Consider the following 14,356-nt stretch of genomic DNA (forward strand, 5'->3'; position numbering starts at 1 on the left):
CAGAAAAGTACCTTTTTATCACATCCCAGACCTTTCTGACGTGATTGAATGTTGGTGCTGTTTGCCCTGAAGTTGCAGATATGTAGCAGAAAAACAGTTCTTTGTCAAGGCTGGAGGTACAGATGTAGTAAGCCCGGCCCGGATTGTATGCTTATTGTTGCAAATGCAACCACCGGAGCCACTACCTTTGGTGGTGCCTTACCTCTTGCAAAAAGACTCTGCAATAGCAACAGAAAACGTTATTATGGGATATAAATATGGAGTAGTTTGAGTATTAGAGCACTTAATTCCACGCACTAATGTGTTAAAATACCCCTTTTGCAAAGGAGGTGTATTTGTAGGGAGCTGGGTGTTCTGGTGTCAGGGATTGGTTTAGTAGTGCCGCCTTAATGTTGCCACAAGATGGCACTACAGAGACTCAAAGTTGCACCGATGGTCGCAAAGCTGTCAGGAGTGGTACAAGCATTCCGGTGTTGATGAGCTGTTTTTCAGTGGTTTCCAGGTCAAGTCTTTCAGTCTGTTAGTAATGCATTCCGAACTTAATGCCACACTGACACAGATGTGACCAAATCATAGCTGTCTGGTAGCTGGAAATAAAGAGGCCAGTAATATTTAGAGTACTATTTCAGCACTGATGAAAGAAGCTAATTTTCCTTACTTGAAGAATTAGTGTGACACACTACAGCCTCCCAGACAAGCATGTTAGATTGATTTAACTTAACTTAAGTATTTGGTCCTCTGTTTCCCGTTCTGATCATATTCAACTTGAAAAAGTGGTAAAAAAAGTTTTATCCAGAATAACAATTCATTGTCAAGAATCATCCAGATAGAACTGTCTCAGGAACAAGTTCATTATAAGGATAGCACACGCTGTAATTGCACTAACTATAGAGATTAGAGAGGAGTGTAACATTTTACCTATTTGCCAGTATTTGCAGTTGTTGTTTTCCTACTACATTGCTATAAACATTTGTAGTTCTTTTGTTTGGCATCTTCTTTTTGTGGCATGTTGATAGATGTGGCTTCTTTGGCAATGCTAGTTTCTGTGTCATACGTGAATTATGTGCTTAAAAAAATAAGGCACATCTGGTTATCATGAATATTGATTGATTTAAGATTAAGTAGTAAGGATTTTTTCCCCTCTGTGACAACCAACAAGATGTAATTACAGCTTGTGAAGTGCATTGGTCTCACTTTGGATCCACTTGGACCCACCTGCTGCTGTTAATGTACCTGCAAATCTATGATATAGTGTCTGTGACAATGTGAAATTCTCCCATTTGACTCAATGTTAATTGAAGAATTCAGGTTTTTTAATATTAATGTCTCTTATGCTGTCAAGTCTAATTCATTGTATAGTTTTAATTGTTCCAGAAGTATAATCTCCTGAACCTTAAAACTTATTTGTTTTACTCTCTTACAGATTTCCAGCACAAAATAACAGTGCAGGCATCTCCCAATCTGGATAAGAGAAGGAGTTTAAACAGTAACAGCTCCAGTCCATCAAGTAGCCCCACAATAATTCCTCGTCTTCGAGCTATACAGTGTAAGTCTCCACTGTTTCTGTTTGTTCACTTGGTCAACAGAGACTTGTTTGTTCCATGCACTCACTGAGACTCTGGTTAGCAGTGTTATTCCAGACAGATTTCTGTGTGATTTGGAGGTCCTTGAACTTGTTCTGACATTTGCAACTTGTTCTTTGATGGGAGGAATAATCTTGCTCAAATGCTAACTGGTTTTCAGTAGTTCAGAATGATTGTGAATGCTTTAAAATGTATCTTCATAATTTCAGGAACTCAATTGAATGCTTTAAAGTGTATCTTTCTGTCGTAATTTCAGGAACTCAATTGTAAACTGTCTAGAATAAAACAATGAAGAATCAAAATTTATAACAGCACTTCTAGAAAGCAAATTTTTGTTAGATACTGAAGCTGATGAGTTACGTTCAAAGAGGAAGGGACTTATGTGAGATGGAAAGGATAAAGAATCGATCAGCAACCCAGCTTGCTTGTATCTAAGGAGAAACAAGCTTTAAGCAAATAGAAGACTGTGAGAAATTAAAGAAGAAAGCTTGTTTAAGTTTTTCTGAAAACAGCAGAAAGAAACAAAATTACAAGTCTGCGTGTAGGTCTGCATTAGTGATGACAGAAGTGGAAGTACCAGGAATATGGAAGAAAACTGATCATATTGTTACAGCGAATCTGGCATTTATATTTGGGAAAGAGACATGGAAATAGAAAATGGTTCCTCCAGGATTCAGTGCTTGTGCTTGCATGGTTTGATCTAATGCATGAAGCAGATTGTCTGATTCTCCATAATCAGTGTGGGGTGCCTTAAGCTTCTCTCTTGTGAATCAGTGGAACCTGTTCCAGCTGAATGCTTATGGATGTGACTGTCTTCTCTTGCAAGAGTAGTCACTTCTAAAGGAAATTACCTCAAAACCTGACCTTATCAGCATACTGCTGTGTAGCTAGTTTGAAGGCTTTTTAATTATTTTTTTTCCAAACAGCCTGAAGCTTTAAGCAAAGTTTGGATAGGTCTTTGGAAAAGCTCTTCTGTCTGAAATACTTTTCATTACTAATGTCTGAAGGCGTAGTGATAACTTTTCTAGCAGTAATTTATGTTGTTTCCACCTTAACTGATGCTGTTCCTGGGCAAAGACCAGTACTACCCATATAGTATAGATAAAGGGGAGGGGTAGACAAACCCTGTCTTACTTTTACTAATGAAGATTTGAGATAGAAGGAAAGTTAGGTAAAGGCTTTTTCAGAAGACAGTGTCTATGTTGATAATAGTTTCTTGCCTCAAACCATGTAGTGGGTTTTGGTTTGTTTTTTTCCTTGGTGGTTTCTTTTTTTTGTTGTTTGGGGGTTGTTTTTTTGTTTTTGCAGGCGTTGTGTTTGTTTGGGTTTTGGTTGGTTGTTTTTACTGCAGAAAGGCAAGATTTTTTTCTTGGTAAAATATCATAATTACATATAAACAAGACTGTCTCATTTTATCTTTGATTCTCCTTGCTCTGTATGGAAATACTTGGAAATTAAGCAAATGTCAAGTATTGGCATGAAAAACTCAACTCTTTTTTATTGCATAGCCTTATGTAAGCTCTAGCAGTGCCAGTCTTTGCTAAGTGCCACTGGGGATTTTTCTTTTCTGTTTCAGCAGACATTTGTATTTGTAGGACTAGAACAGACAGGGCAACATACGAGTTTCTCCTTTAAAAGAAGTGCTCTTCTGTTTCTGAGTTTGGTTTCCTGGCCTTTACCTAAAAGCTTATCAGATCTTTCAGGAATATCTAGCTGAAACAATTCAGCTTCCACACCCTTTTGCACCTGTGCAAAATAAATTCTCTTTCCCACAATAAAGTTTTATCTTGATTTAACTTCAAAGGGTCTTTGTTCCAAGAAGACTTGCTCAAATAGAGATGATTTGAACAGGCGTATCTAACAATTGATTACATAATTGCTTCACTTGGTTATGAGCAAGTCTAGGTTCCAAATCTAAAGTTAAAATCTAGTTAATTGTAAATCTTCCTATTAAAACAGATCGAGGTGTTTTTCATAGATATTTTAAAGGGAGGAGGAGGATAACTGGTAAGATACATATTCCATAGGTCCTTGAATGTGGTTATAAATGGGAATGTAAAGAAGGCAAGGAGAGCGCCATAACACAGGGGAAGCTATGCTGACAAGCAGGTGTATGGTAGGCAGGAGGTGGGTACTGCGCAATCGATGAGTAGCAGAGCCTTCAGCATGTAAAATGCCACCTTATTTATCATGGTGTTAAAAATAACTTAGCCAGTTTTAATCTTGGATCTCTCCATCATAGCTGCAAGCATGCTATGTTGATATCAAGTTACTTTTCCAGTTAGTTCTGTATGAAAATCTACTTGCTTGGGTCTATTCCTAGGAAGAGGAATCCTCTAAGCCCTGCAGTCAAAATCTGCTATCTAAAGATGTTTAGTGTCATCATAATTTTGGGTTTATGACCCAAAGATAAAAATATAAGGGAAACGATTCTGTTTCTAAAATCAGCTTGACTAAGATCTCTACTACATCTTCTTAATTTTTCCTCAGTGATTCCCAAAACAGACAAACACACACCTAATGGCCGAAGAAACAGTGTATATGTGTACCAGCAAGATGTAGATATCACAAGTGAATATGAACTTCCCATTGGGGTTATGAAAAAAGGCAAGATCTCATTATGTTACAAAGGTGCTGGTTCTGTGTAATTTGACAGTTGAGACAGTGACAGACTAAGCATTTAATAAAGGTTAGATGCTTTATAATTTGGTGCAGTGAGAAACAAAACATTGGTCATTGACACAATTGGAATATTCTGGTTCATTTAATACCAATTTTTCCACAGTGTATTTTTTCTTCATTGGAATTTAAGTGCTCAGTCTAACTCACTTGTCTGAATTACCTAAATCTAGGGTTCTCAGTTAAAGGAAGCATGGGAAGTACGTTTGTTTTGCTGCTTCATCTTTAATTTGGGTCTTATGTTAACTCAAATTATTTTTATTGCTTGCTCATCTTCCTGAATCAGTGCAGCTTGCATGGTGGTCTTTGTGAAATAAAACTAAGATTTTGTCTACTCATTGTGTTACTGCATCAGTGATTTTTTGCAGCGAGAAAATACTCTGTTCTGTCAAAAATGTTTTGGTTATAGAAATAGTATATATAGGTGTGAAATTTTTTTGTTCATGTTTTTTAATTCAATTGCTAGTAACTTCAGATGAAAGCAACAAAACTTGGGGAAGAAGCACAACTTTGCACCATGAAGAGTTTGAGGATGTGAGAAGAAATTTTAAAAAGAGAGGTTGTACCTGGGGACCAAGTTCAGTTCAAACAAAGGACCGTGCAGATTGTAAGGACAAGTATGTCTACTACTTTTTTTTTTTGGGGGGGTGGGGGGAGCTGAAGGAAGTGAATTGTTCATTTGCTTGATAATACTAAACATTCTTGGTAGCTGAATTACTATCATATGTAGCGAGTAAGAGAAGTTCTGCAGTCTAGGTAGAGCTGAAACTCAGTCCTACCTTTATTGATGTAATTCCTAAATCAATTAAAAGAGCAGCACTGCCACATAGACTTCAGAATAGTACACTGTTAACTATTACCCTTGTCTCTGTATTTTGAGCCTTGGAACATACTGGGATCTTGAGTTACTAATGCACGTTAGACATTCATGGCCTGCCAATCTTTCTTGCCCTTTCTCACGTTGACTCAAGGAACTCTAGTCATAGGATTTGTCCCACCAAGTTTCAGTAAAGGTCACTGTGTCATAGCTTTCTGGCAGCTTCCAGCTCCTGTTTGTTGTTACCCATTCTGTGTGCGTTTATGTAGAGGCACTTCAACTGGGCTGTTGGCTGTGTTGCCTTCCTGGAGAAATACCCTTTAAGGTGTTTCACTGATGTTACCTTGTTGTTTCTACTATCTTAAGAGCCACTGGCTCAATCTCCATAAGATTTTGACTGTTGCAGTGTCCCCAGCATGTGTCAGGACAACAGGCTGAAGGCTCGTCCCACTAACCCTGCTGCATCATGAAGTGTTAGTAATTTTCTGTCAAAGTATATTAGCATTGTATGCTCTGTAGTACCATAATACCAAAATAACTGTTGTTATTTCAGAATAAGACCCCTTTCAGATGGCAGCAATCCTTGGTCAACTGTTTTGATGAAGAATCAGAAGGATGTTCCCTTAGCTTCACTGTTTATGGACCAAGGTAAGTGCTATTTTAAGAACAGTGGAAGTCACTGTGTTGCATTCAAGTCTAGCTCCGTTGTTATAAATTGTATTGCTTGAATTCTTCAAGAGATTGTGCAGCTTATTAGAGGAGTTGTCATGCTATGAATCGTTTTCATGCCCAAGACAGCCTATCTACTTAAAAAAATACAATTTATAACACAGTTCTATCATAGCTGCTAAGAAATACAAATAGTGCACAATCAGTACCACATAGAGGGGATTTTTCCCACGTTTTTGAGTTGCAGGCTGATTATAATCACCACTTTTTGCTTCTTTTAAAAAGAAACATCTAGATCAGTCATCATCTTGACATTTTAAATGGTCATTAATGACTTTTGGTAAGGTCTGCATTGTTGTTTAAAAAGAATGCCTAGTTGTTTAAAAACTGGCAAATCCCTATGCTTTTCCAGATATTGCTTCCTTGGTTTTCAAATGAGACTTATTCTCTGACTTTCCAAAGAAAAGAAAAAACAACTAAAATTTTAATCTTAAAATAGGGTAGGCAACATCTTGGGATTTACAGGTTAAAATACAAGGAAAAAAATACTTGATCCTTTTAGGATCAGGAGCATATTAGTTGTATGTTGCTTTTTATGTCCATTGCTATGTGTTGTGGCTATGCAATAGTCACAATAATTTTCAAATTGGAACACAGTACAGATTCTCCTATCTGTGAAAATAAAAGTTACTAGTGTCAGGGAAAAAACTGTGATATAACTTGCTGTCCGTACCAGCAGGAAGAGGAAATGATAAACTGCTTGGATGCTTCTCTTTTCTATTTTTTTCCCTAGGAAAGAGGCATTTCTTCTTAATACTTACTGGTAGGATGATAAAACAAGGCTTCAGAAATAGTGATTTTATGGATGTATTAGCTTACTAAAACCCCTACACACAGAGAAGATTTTTACAAGTTTACCTACTTGCATCTCAAATATAGGATCTCAAATTTACTTTTTTATTCAAGACAACCATGGCCTAATGATTGGACAAAATTGTAATAACTCTATGGATTTTGGAACATGGCTTAATTGGAAGTCTTGTAAAGAATGTATTCTAGATCTTAGCTGGCAGCTTGTGTGTAGTAGATAACTTCACTGTAATTCATATCCAGAAATATTTTGCATGTTATTTGAAAAGCACTGCCAAAGTCTTGCAAGTCCTCAAATACCACAGAAAATGCAGAGGCAGTGTCTGTCTTTCAGCTGTGTTGAGTGCATAGAAGTTAGGCAATACCTTATGCCTCTGTAAAATACAGGTAATGTTTCAGTTTTGGAAAGCAGAATTTCTTTACAGTTAACTTTACGTACTCGGTAAGGTTGATCTGCAAATTACTTCTAATGGAGTTTGCTTTTGAGTTGCTAAAAAGACGAAGTTGCAGCAAAATGGTACTTTGCTGTTCTGAAGACCATCGAGAGATCATGAAGATGTTTAAGCTTAGAATGTCCTTCTGAATCTTACAGCATGAGTCTCTGACCTTCTGGCACCACCTGAAGAGGGTGTGTGGTATTCCCCAAGCTTAATACTTGAGCAAGAGAAAAGAAATAATGATGTGCATATGCAGAGATACGATAGCAAAATAGAATCATAGAATCAACCAGGTTGGAAGAGACCTCCAAGATCATCCACTCCAACCTAGCACCCAGCCCTATCCAGTCAACTAGACCATGGCACTAAGTGCCCCATCCACTCTTTCATTCAACACCTCCACCACCTCCCTGGGCAGCCCATTCCAATGGGAAATCACTGTCTCTGTGAAGAACTTCCTCCTAACATCCAGCCTGTACTTTCCCCTGGCACAACTTAAGACTCTGTCCCCTTGTTCTATTGCTGGTTGCCTGGGAGAAGAGGCCACCCCCCACCTGGCTAAAATATCCCTTCAGGTAGTTGTAGACAGCAATGAGGTCATCCCTAAGCCTCCTCTTCTCTAGGCTAAACAACCCCAGTTCCCTCAGCCTCTCCTCATAGGGTTTGTGAATTGCAATTCTGAACTGTACTCTAATGTTTTATAGGTGTCTGCACTGACAAGAAACTTCTCCCTGAAGGTTTGGACAATAAAAGACCAAAGCCAATTAAGTTGCCAAGTCAGGCCTATATTAATCTACCTCTTTGGAAAGATGATCAGGGAGAGAATACAGTAGAGCATGAGAGCTTTGAAGAAGGAACCTCTGCTAGTTCTACAAATAGTACTCCTCAAATGACACCTACAAACAGTCTGAGCAGGACTCTGCAGAAAAAGAAAACTGACTCAGTGCTGTATGGGTGTGCTGTCCTCCTTGCATCGGTCGCCCTGGGCTTAGATATCAGAGAGCTGAACAAATCGCAGGGTCCAGATGAACTCTTACCTAAAGATGAGAAGAAGAAGCGCGATGGAATTTTTCAGCGCGCTTCCAAGTTTCGCAGGAGTGCTAGCCCTACACGACTGCAGTCCAGGAAAGAGGAAGCAAGTATTCCATCCCTAAATCCAGCTGCAAATACTGTGAATCTTCTTTCCATGCCCTCCAGTTCCACAAAATGCCTACTTCAATCTGACAGTGAAGACACGTTTGTAAGCCCTGTGCTTGCTGATTGTGGGTCATGTAGTTCCACTGATGACTTTTCGTCTAAAACTACTGAAAGCAAGAGAGAGCAGAGGACACTGATGGCTCCTAACGCAGTTTCTACCCTATTAAAGAATCAGCCTTTTAATCTTTGTCCAAAACAAGAATCTCAAAATGTGCCAAATAATTCCTCAATGAACTTTAATGCGTTTGGTCACAGGCGAACCTTATCAGATGGGAGCCATTTTCAGACCACAGGTGGGTAATTAAGAACTTAATGTAGAGGAGTTTTAAGTACAGAAATGGAAAATGCAGGGAAGCTGACTATTCACTAACGATTTCCTAAGATTTTTCTTACCCTCTTTCATGTTAGCTCAGCCACATAAGCCCTCTGTGTTTGAACCTTGAATAAACTATCTTCATTTGGAATAGTGTCCGCTTAGAATTGTAGGTTTGGAGATGGACAATGAAGAGATGCTTTATTTTAAGGTGATATCTCTTTTTTTCTCAGATGTTGCAAAAATAGGTTTCTCTGGCCTCTTCCTGTCAGTAAATACCTGCTTTATGCAAAACATAGAACATTAGCATTATGGCTGAAACAAACCGAGACTGTCAGGTGCGTGCATTACATAGCTGTGGACTTCCCGAAACCAGGAGTAGACTCATTTAATACAGTTTCACAGCCCACGCAGGTGAATGATAGAGCATTGATTTAGTACTGAACATTTATTAACTTCAAGGAAAACAAGACTGGTAAATTTTGATTGGCTTGCTTGAGCTAAAAGCTACGTTACACATTCCACAGATCCTTAAGTTAAGCTGTCAATAAAAAAATCTAAGCTCTAAAAAAGAGAAGTCTTTAGAGCCCATTTGTATCTAAATGGTAAGTAAATGATTCATGAGTGTTTTTGAAAGGCAGTTCTCAGTTTCTGTGGTGGCTTAAATGCAATGTTCTTCATGGTACTCTGTGCATATGTAATTGCTCATGATAACTGGACAAATCTGTGGGGCTTTATTCCAGTATTAATGTTCATCCAGTTGCTGGGTGTTTCTTTCTGTATCTCTTTTGTAGCAATAAAAAAAAGTTGTTATTATTATGGTCTGTAGCAGAGAGTATTGATGTGATAACAGTGAGCATTGCTGGTCATCTGTTAGGAGATTCCTCACAGATATGAGCCTCTTAAATTTTCTCATTTAGGACAAAAAAAAAAAGCCACTAGTGTTTATGGCAGCCCAGTTTTATAAACAGGGAAGAAATTAAGAAGTCACATCATTTCAATTATTTTTGTTTGTTTCTTTGGCCTTTCCCCTAGCTAATGAATTTGCTTCAACCAATGATGTCTCCACATTGCCAGTGCTATCAGTTACTGAAACTCTGCACTCTCCATCTATTCAACAAAGAACAGACCACACTGGTATTCCAACTGAAAAGCAAAGTGCTGTCAGTATCATCTCAAGACCTCGACCCTCTTCTCTAAGAAGTAAAATTGATGCATGGCAAATTATTCCACACATTATTAAACCAAGCTCGAAAGACTCTGAATATTTAGAGGGCAATGTAGATCCAGATGTTAACTTCTTGCCGGATACAGGGGAAAGAACTAACTGCCATATGCCCTCATTACTTGATATTGATGTGGAAGGTCAAAACAGAGACTGTACTGTGCCTTTGTGTAGGATGAAGAGCAAAGCTTGTCGGCCATCTATCTATGAACTGGAGAGAGAGTTTCTGTCATGAGTGCCTTAATGTTTTTAAAATGTTTGCTTTTTAAGGGGGAACAAATATAGAATTCTTATCCATCTGATGCTTTGTGCTGCTGTTTTCTGATGTACTGTGACAGATAGTACCAAAATTATTAAAATGGGCAGCTAGTTAAGAAAGTGTAGTAGGTGCCTTTTTCAGATGTTCCTTTCAATCACAGCTGGTATCTCAAAGCACAGTACTGCAAACGAGTATTCTAGGTGAAGTTTGTAAGCCTGTTTTGAATTAGTAACCATGCTCACCACCCTCTGCAGTGTCACAGGAGTTTTCTTTTGGCCTGAGGAATTTTGCTAGAAATTTCTTTTTTGCACATTAGGGGGGAAAAAAAATAATGAAATACGATATGTTGGTGTTCTGTCAGGAAGTTTTGCCTAAGAGGTAGTCATTTGCAGCTTGCCTTTGTGACCCGTTGAACTGGAGAAGGAGGCAGGGGGTTCAAGGGGCTGGTGCAGGAGGCACTGTTCACTCTTTATTGTGTAGCTGGCTGCTTTTTTGGTATTTGATACTGAAATTGGTTAAGGACCAGCAGCTGAATTTGCAGTCTTGACCCTTGGTTTTTGTGAGAAGTTTCAGTTGCGTACGTTAGTTTCTCCAGAAAGTTACACTGCTTGTATAAACACTTAGGTTTCAACCACCATATTGATTGGAGAGGGTAAACTGACATACTTTATAATGTGAAGCAACATTCCTTGTAGGTACGGACACACTGGAACGTAAATATTTGTACTCCTAACCTTTTGAAGACTACAGTGTTTGCACTGAAAACAGTATTCTTGATTTGAGGTGATTTTTTTGTTGTTTGTGGTGGAGGGGTTTGTCTCCCCTCTTGTTTTTTAAACTCTGCTGCACCTTGTGTTGCTGAAAGGTGATGCATTTTAAGGATGGTTTGGTCTGGGTTTAAGCGAGACAATGGTGCTTTTTTTCTGCACTTGGATTTAAAAACAACAATAATATCCTTTCAGTATGACCTCTGCAGCTTTTCTTCTTAAAGTTACTACTGAGTGCCCAGCTGTTCATATTTAAGAACTAAGGGGCAGAAATGGATATGCCTGAGTGGTTTCCAGTGATAGAAAGTATTCAGAAAATTCCAGATAGTTAAATTGAGAGGATGAACATTTAACCTTGATAACACTGATGGTTTAAGTTTTTGCAGTCTCACTAGGAGATTAAATAAAACCAAATGTATAGTATAATTTCCCTGATGAAAGCATTTCTGGAATTAAAGGAATGTCCCTCACATTCTGGTATTTAAAGCCTTAATTTTGCTTATCATTTGACTTTTAAGTAGTCTTCATAAATAAAATTAGATAATGTTAGAGTAAAACTACAATGTTCTCATCAAACCCCTGTTTTGTTGAGACCTTTGATTTAAGTGTGTTCTTCTTTACTCTGGAGTCTGGGAGTTCAGCTGTCAAATAGAATACACAATTGTTTAAAGCTTCAAAACCAAGGGATTTTAAAACATTCATGTTCTAAGACTGGTACACAGCACAGTGGCTTCCTTGAGAATGACAGATAATTATGCATACAATATTGTTGAGCCTTAATCACACAGAGCAGAATGCAGAAATTTGCAACTTCCTGGCACACAAGGTGAAAATAGAAAAGGATTTCCTTCAAATATTAGTTTACAGATGTAATCACCATATTTGTCTGTAATACTGAATGCCACCAGAGCAGATTTCAATATTCATAGTTCATCAGTTCTTATGATTTTAATTGTTTTAAACCTTTATTTCATCAGGACGCTTTAATAGCTGAAGTCTGTTTGAGTTTTAATCCAAAATGTTTTAATCAAATAGTGTAAATGAAAGAAGTGTAGCTTGAGAGCAGATTTGTCTTCAAGGCTGAAGTAAAATTTGGATCATTATGTATATTTCAGCTCTTTCTTGATCAGCTCTTCCTGTGTAATACTGAGAGAAAATGAGTTGATTGTATTACGTGTTTCTGAAGAAAGTATGTTTGGCTTTCTACAGGAAAATCTCAGGTGCTTAAGTATTTTGACTTGTAAACTTCTGTTAAGTTCTGTTCTGTACTTTCTTAAGGTTTTGTAGAATTTTACATGTTGAATTTTGCACCCTATGTTTTGTAATCAATATCAACACAGAAAGCCCTTTGTCAGCTATGTTGCTTTCACTTAATCAATGGCTTATCTCTCTTGTTATTAAACAAAGATTTCTGTTTCTATTCAGTGGATAATTTCCCATGAGAGTGGGATGTATGATCTGATCAGCCCAGTGTGTTGTAACTGGTTTTAGGAGCTTGTATTCCACCTTTTACTCTGAGACAGTTTAGGTAAGCCACCTCAAGTATTTCTGTTTATGTGATACAATTTTTTTGAAGCTGTAGTCTATAGTGCTTTATATTTTTTTTTAAATAGTTAAAAATTATAGACCAGTCTTCATTGAAATTAAAAAGAGAAAAAGGGAAAAAAAAAACCTGCTAGTTTCAGTCTCTATTTCACTTGTCACTGGGGAAATTTTCTATCAAGATATGAGAGTCTGGTATGCATTAAGTGATTTGTCTTGGTTAAAAAGTGTATTTATTTCAATGTAGGTTAATAGCACGACCAAATAATAATTTATATTGATTGTTTTAGCATAAAACAGAAGGTGCTTACACTACAAAGACTAAGATAAACACTTGACATGATGTTTTACAAAACCTGATGATTTAAATGTTTTTATTTAAAAGAAAAGAATAAATGTTTTGTAGCTACTGTATTGTGAAGTCACCTGGATTTTCTTGGAAAATGTATTTTAATGCTTTCTTAACGAGTACAAAAGAGTTTTCTGGTGAATAACCAGGAGCTACAGAATAATCAGTAACTACAGGCTATAGCCAGCCAGTTCTTGGAACAGCAGAATGTAATTGTTGCATTAATTATCCAGTACAGTAACATGAATCTTCCTGTAATTTCTTGCAATCAGTGTGGGCAGAAACATGGTATAAGCTCGTTCCTCCTTTCATGTCAACATAATATGTCTTTTGATGCTTTTACAATGTGGACTGGATATCTTAGGGGAGATGAAGGAGGGAATGTAAATAAATTCTTCTTCTGATTCAGCATGAAATAATACATGAACATGAGCCAACAGTGTGCCCAGGTGGCCAAGAGAGCCAGTGGCATACTGGCCTGCATCAAGAATGGTGTGGTCAGCAGGAGCAGGGAGGTCATTCTGCCCCTGTACTCTGCACTGGTTAGACCACACCTCGAGTACTGTGTCCAGTTCTGGGCCCCCCAGTTTAGGAGGGACATTGAGATGCTTGAGCGTGTCCAGAGAAGGGCGACAAGGCTGGTGAGAGGCCTTGAGCACAGCCCTACGAGGAGAGGCTGAGGGAGCTGGGATTGGTTAGCCTGGAGAAGAGGAGGCTCAGGGGTGACCTTATTGCTGTCTACAACTACCTGAGGGGAGGTTGTGGCCAGGAGGAGGTTGCTCTCTTCTCTCAGGTGGCCAGCACCAGAACAAGAGGACACAGCCTCAGGCTGTGCCAGGGGAAATTTAGGCTGGAGGTGAGGAGAAAGTTCTTCACTGAGAGAGTCATTGGACACTGGAATGGGCTGCCCAGGGAGGTGGTGGAGTCGCCGTCCCTGGGGCTGTTCAAGGCAGGATTGGACGTGGCACTTGGTGCCATGGTCTGGCCTTGAGCTCTGTGGTAAAGGGTTGGACTTGATGATCTGTGAGGTCTTTTCCAACCTTGGTGATACTGTGATGCTGTGATGCTGTGAATACAGGTAAGAAATAATGTATTTCTGTTTGAGAAGGGAGAATTTGGGTGGGTTTTTTTTTATGTTTTGGGGCTATTTGATACCTGGAGGCTTTTTTGTTTGGTTGGGTTTATTTTAGGAAGATGATGCCAGTATTTTCCTTGAAATATTTTCTAACACCTTCTTTTTAAAATCCTCTCTTCACTTTCTCCATCATGCCATGGGCCTATTTGCCCATCTTTTAAGTAATGAAACACATCTATTTGCACAGTGGCAACAGGCAAGACACAGCAAAATCTCTAGCAGTGCAGTGAAATTCAAGGTTGTAAGCCTAATCATAAAAAGAGATGCCTGCATAGAGCAAGACTGGCCATATAACAGGTATTTACACGACCTGCGTGTTTGTGTCAAGCTCAGATTATAAACCAAGGTATGCAGGCAGTTTATTGAAAATGTAATGGGAGTGGAGCATTAGATACTCTAAATTAAGGCCAGAGCCTTTAGAAGCATGACAGATTTCTCTCTACATGCAAGAGAAAATGAGCAAACCAAAACTGTCTACGAAGCATGTTAGCTACCTTCATAGCAACTTCCCATG

The 14,356-nt window shown here is 38.4% G+C and overlaps 1 protein-coding gene across 1 annotated transcript in view; it reads left to right on the forward strand.

Moving 5' to 3' along the window:
• The window catches only part of MAP3K21 (mitogen-activated protein kinase kinase kinase 21), a 40,791-nt gene extending 30,699 nt beyond the window's left edge, over nucleotides 1–10,092 (forward strand). Inside the window, exons 6-10 of the mRNA XM_064158546.1 lie at nucleotides 1,424–1,546; nucleotides 4,729–4,879; nucleotides 5,633–5,727; nucleotides 7,760–8,545; nucleotides 9,601–10,092. Coding sequence (XP_064014616.1) covers nucleotides 1,424–1,546; nucleotides 4,729–4,879; nucleotides 5,633–5,727; nucleotides 7,760–8,545; nucleotides 9,601–10,025 — 1,580 coding nt within the window. The 3' untranslated portion in view covers nucleotides 10,026–10,092. The remainder of the gene's footprint in view (nucleotides 1–1,423; nucleotides 1,547–4,728; nucleotides 4,880–5,632; nucleotides 5,728–7,759; nucleotides 8,546–9,600) is intronic.
• The last annotated feature ends 4,264 nt before the right edge of the window (nucleotides 10,093–14,356 follow it).

Source organism: Pogoniulus pusillus, chromosome 18 (assembly GCF_015220805.1).
Source record: "Pogoniulus pusillus isolate bPogPus1 chromosome 18, bPogPus1.pri, whole genome shotgun sequence".
NCBI classification, from domain to species: Eukaryota; Metazoa; Chordata; class Aves; order Piciformes; family Lybiidae; genus Pogoniulus; species Pogoniulus pusillus.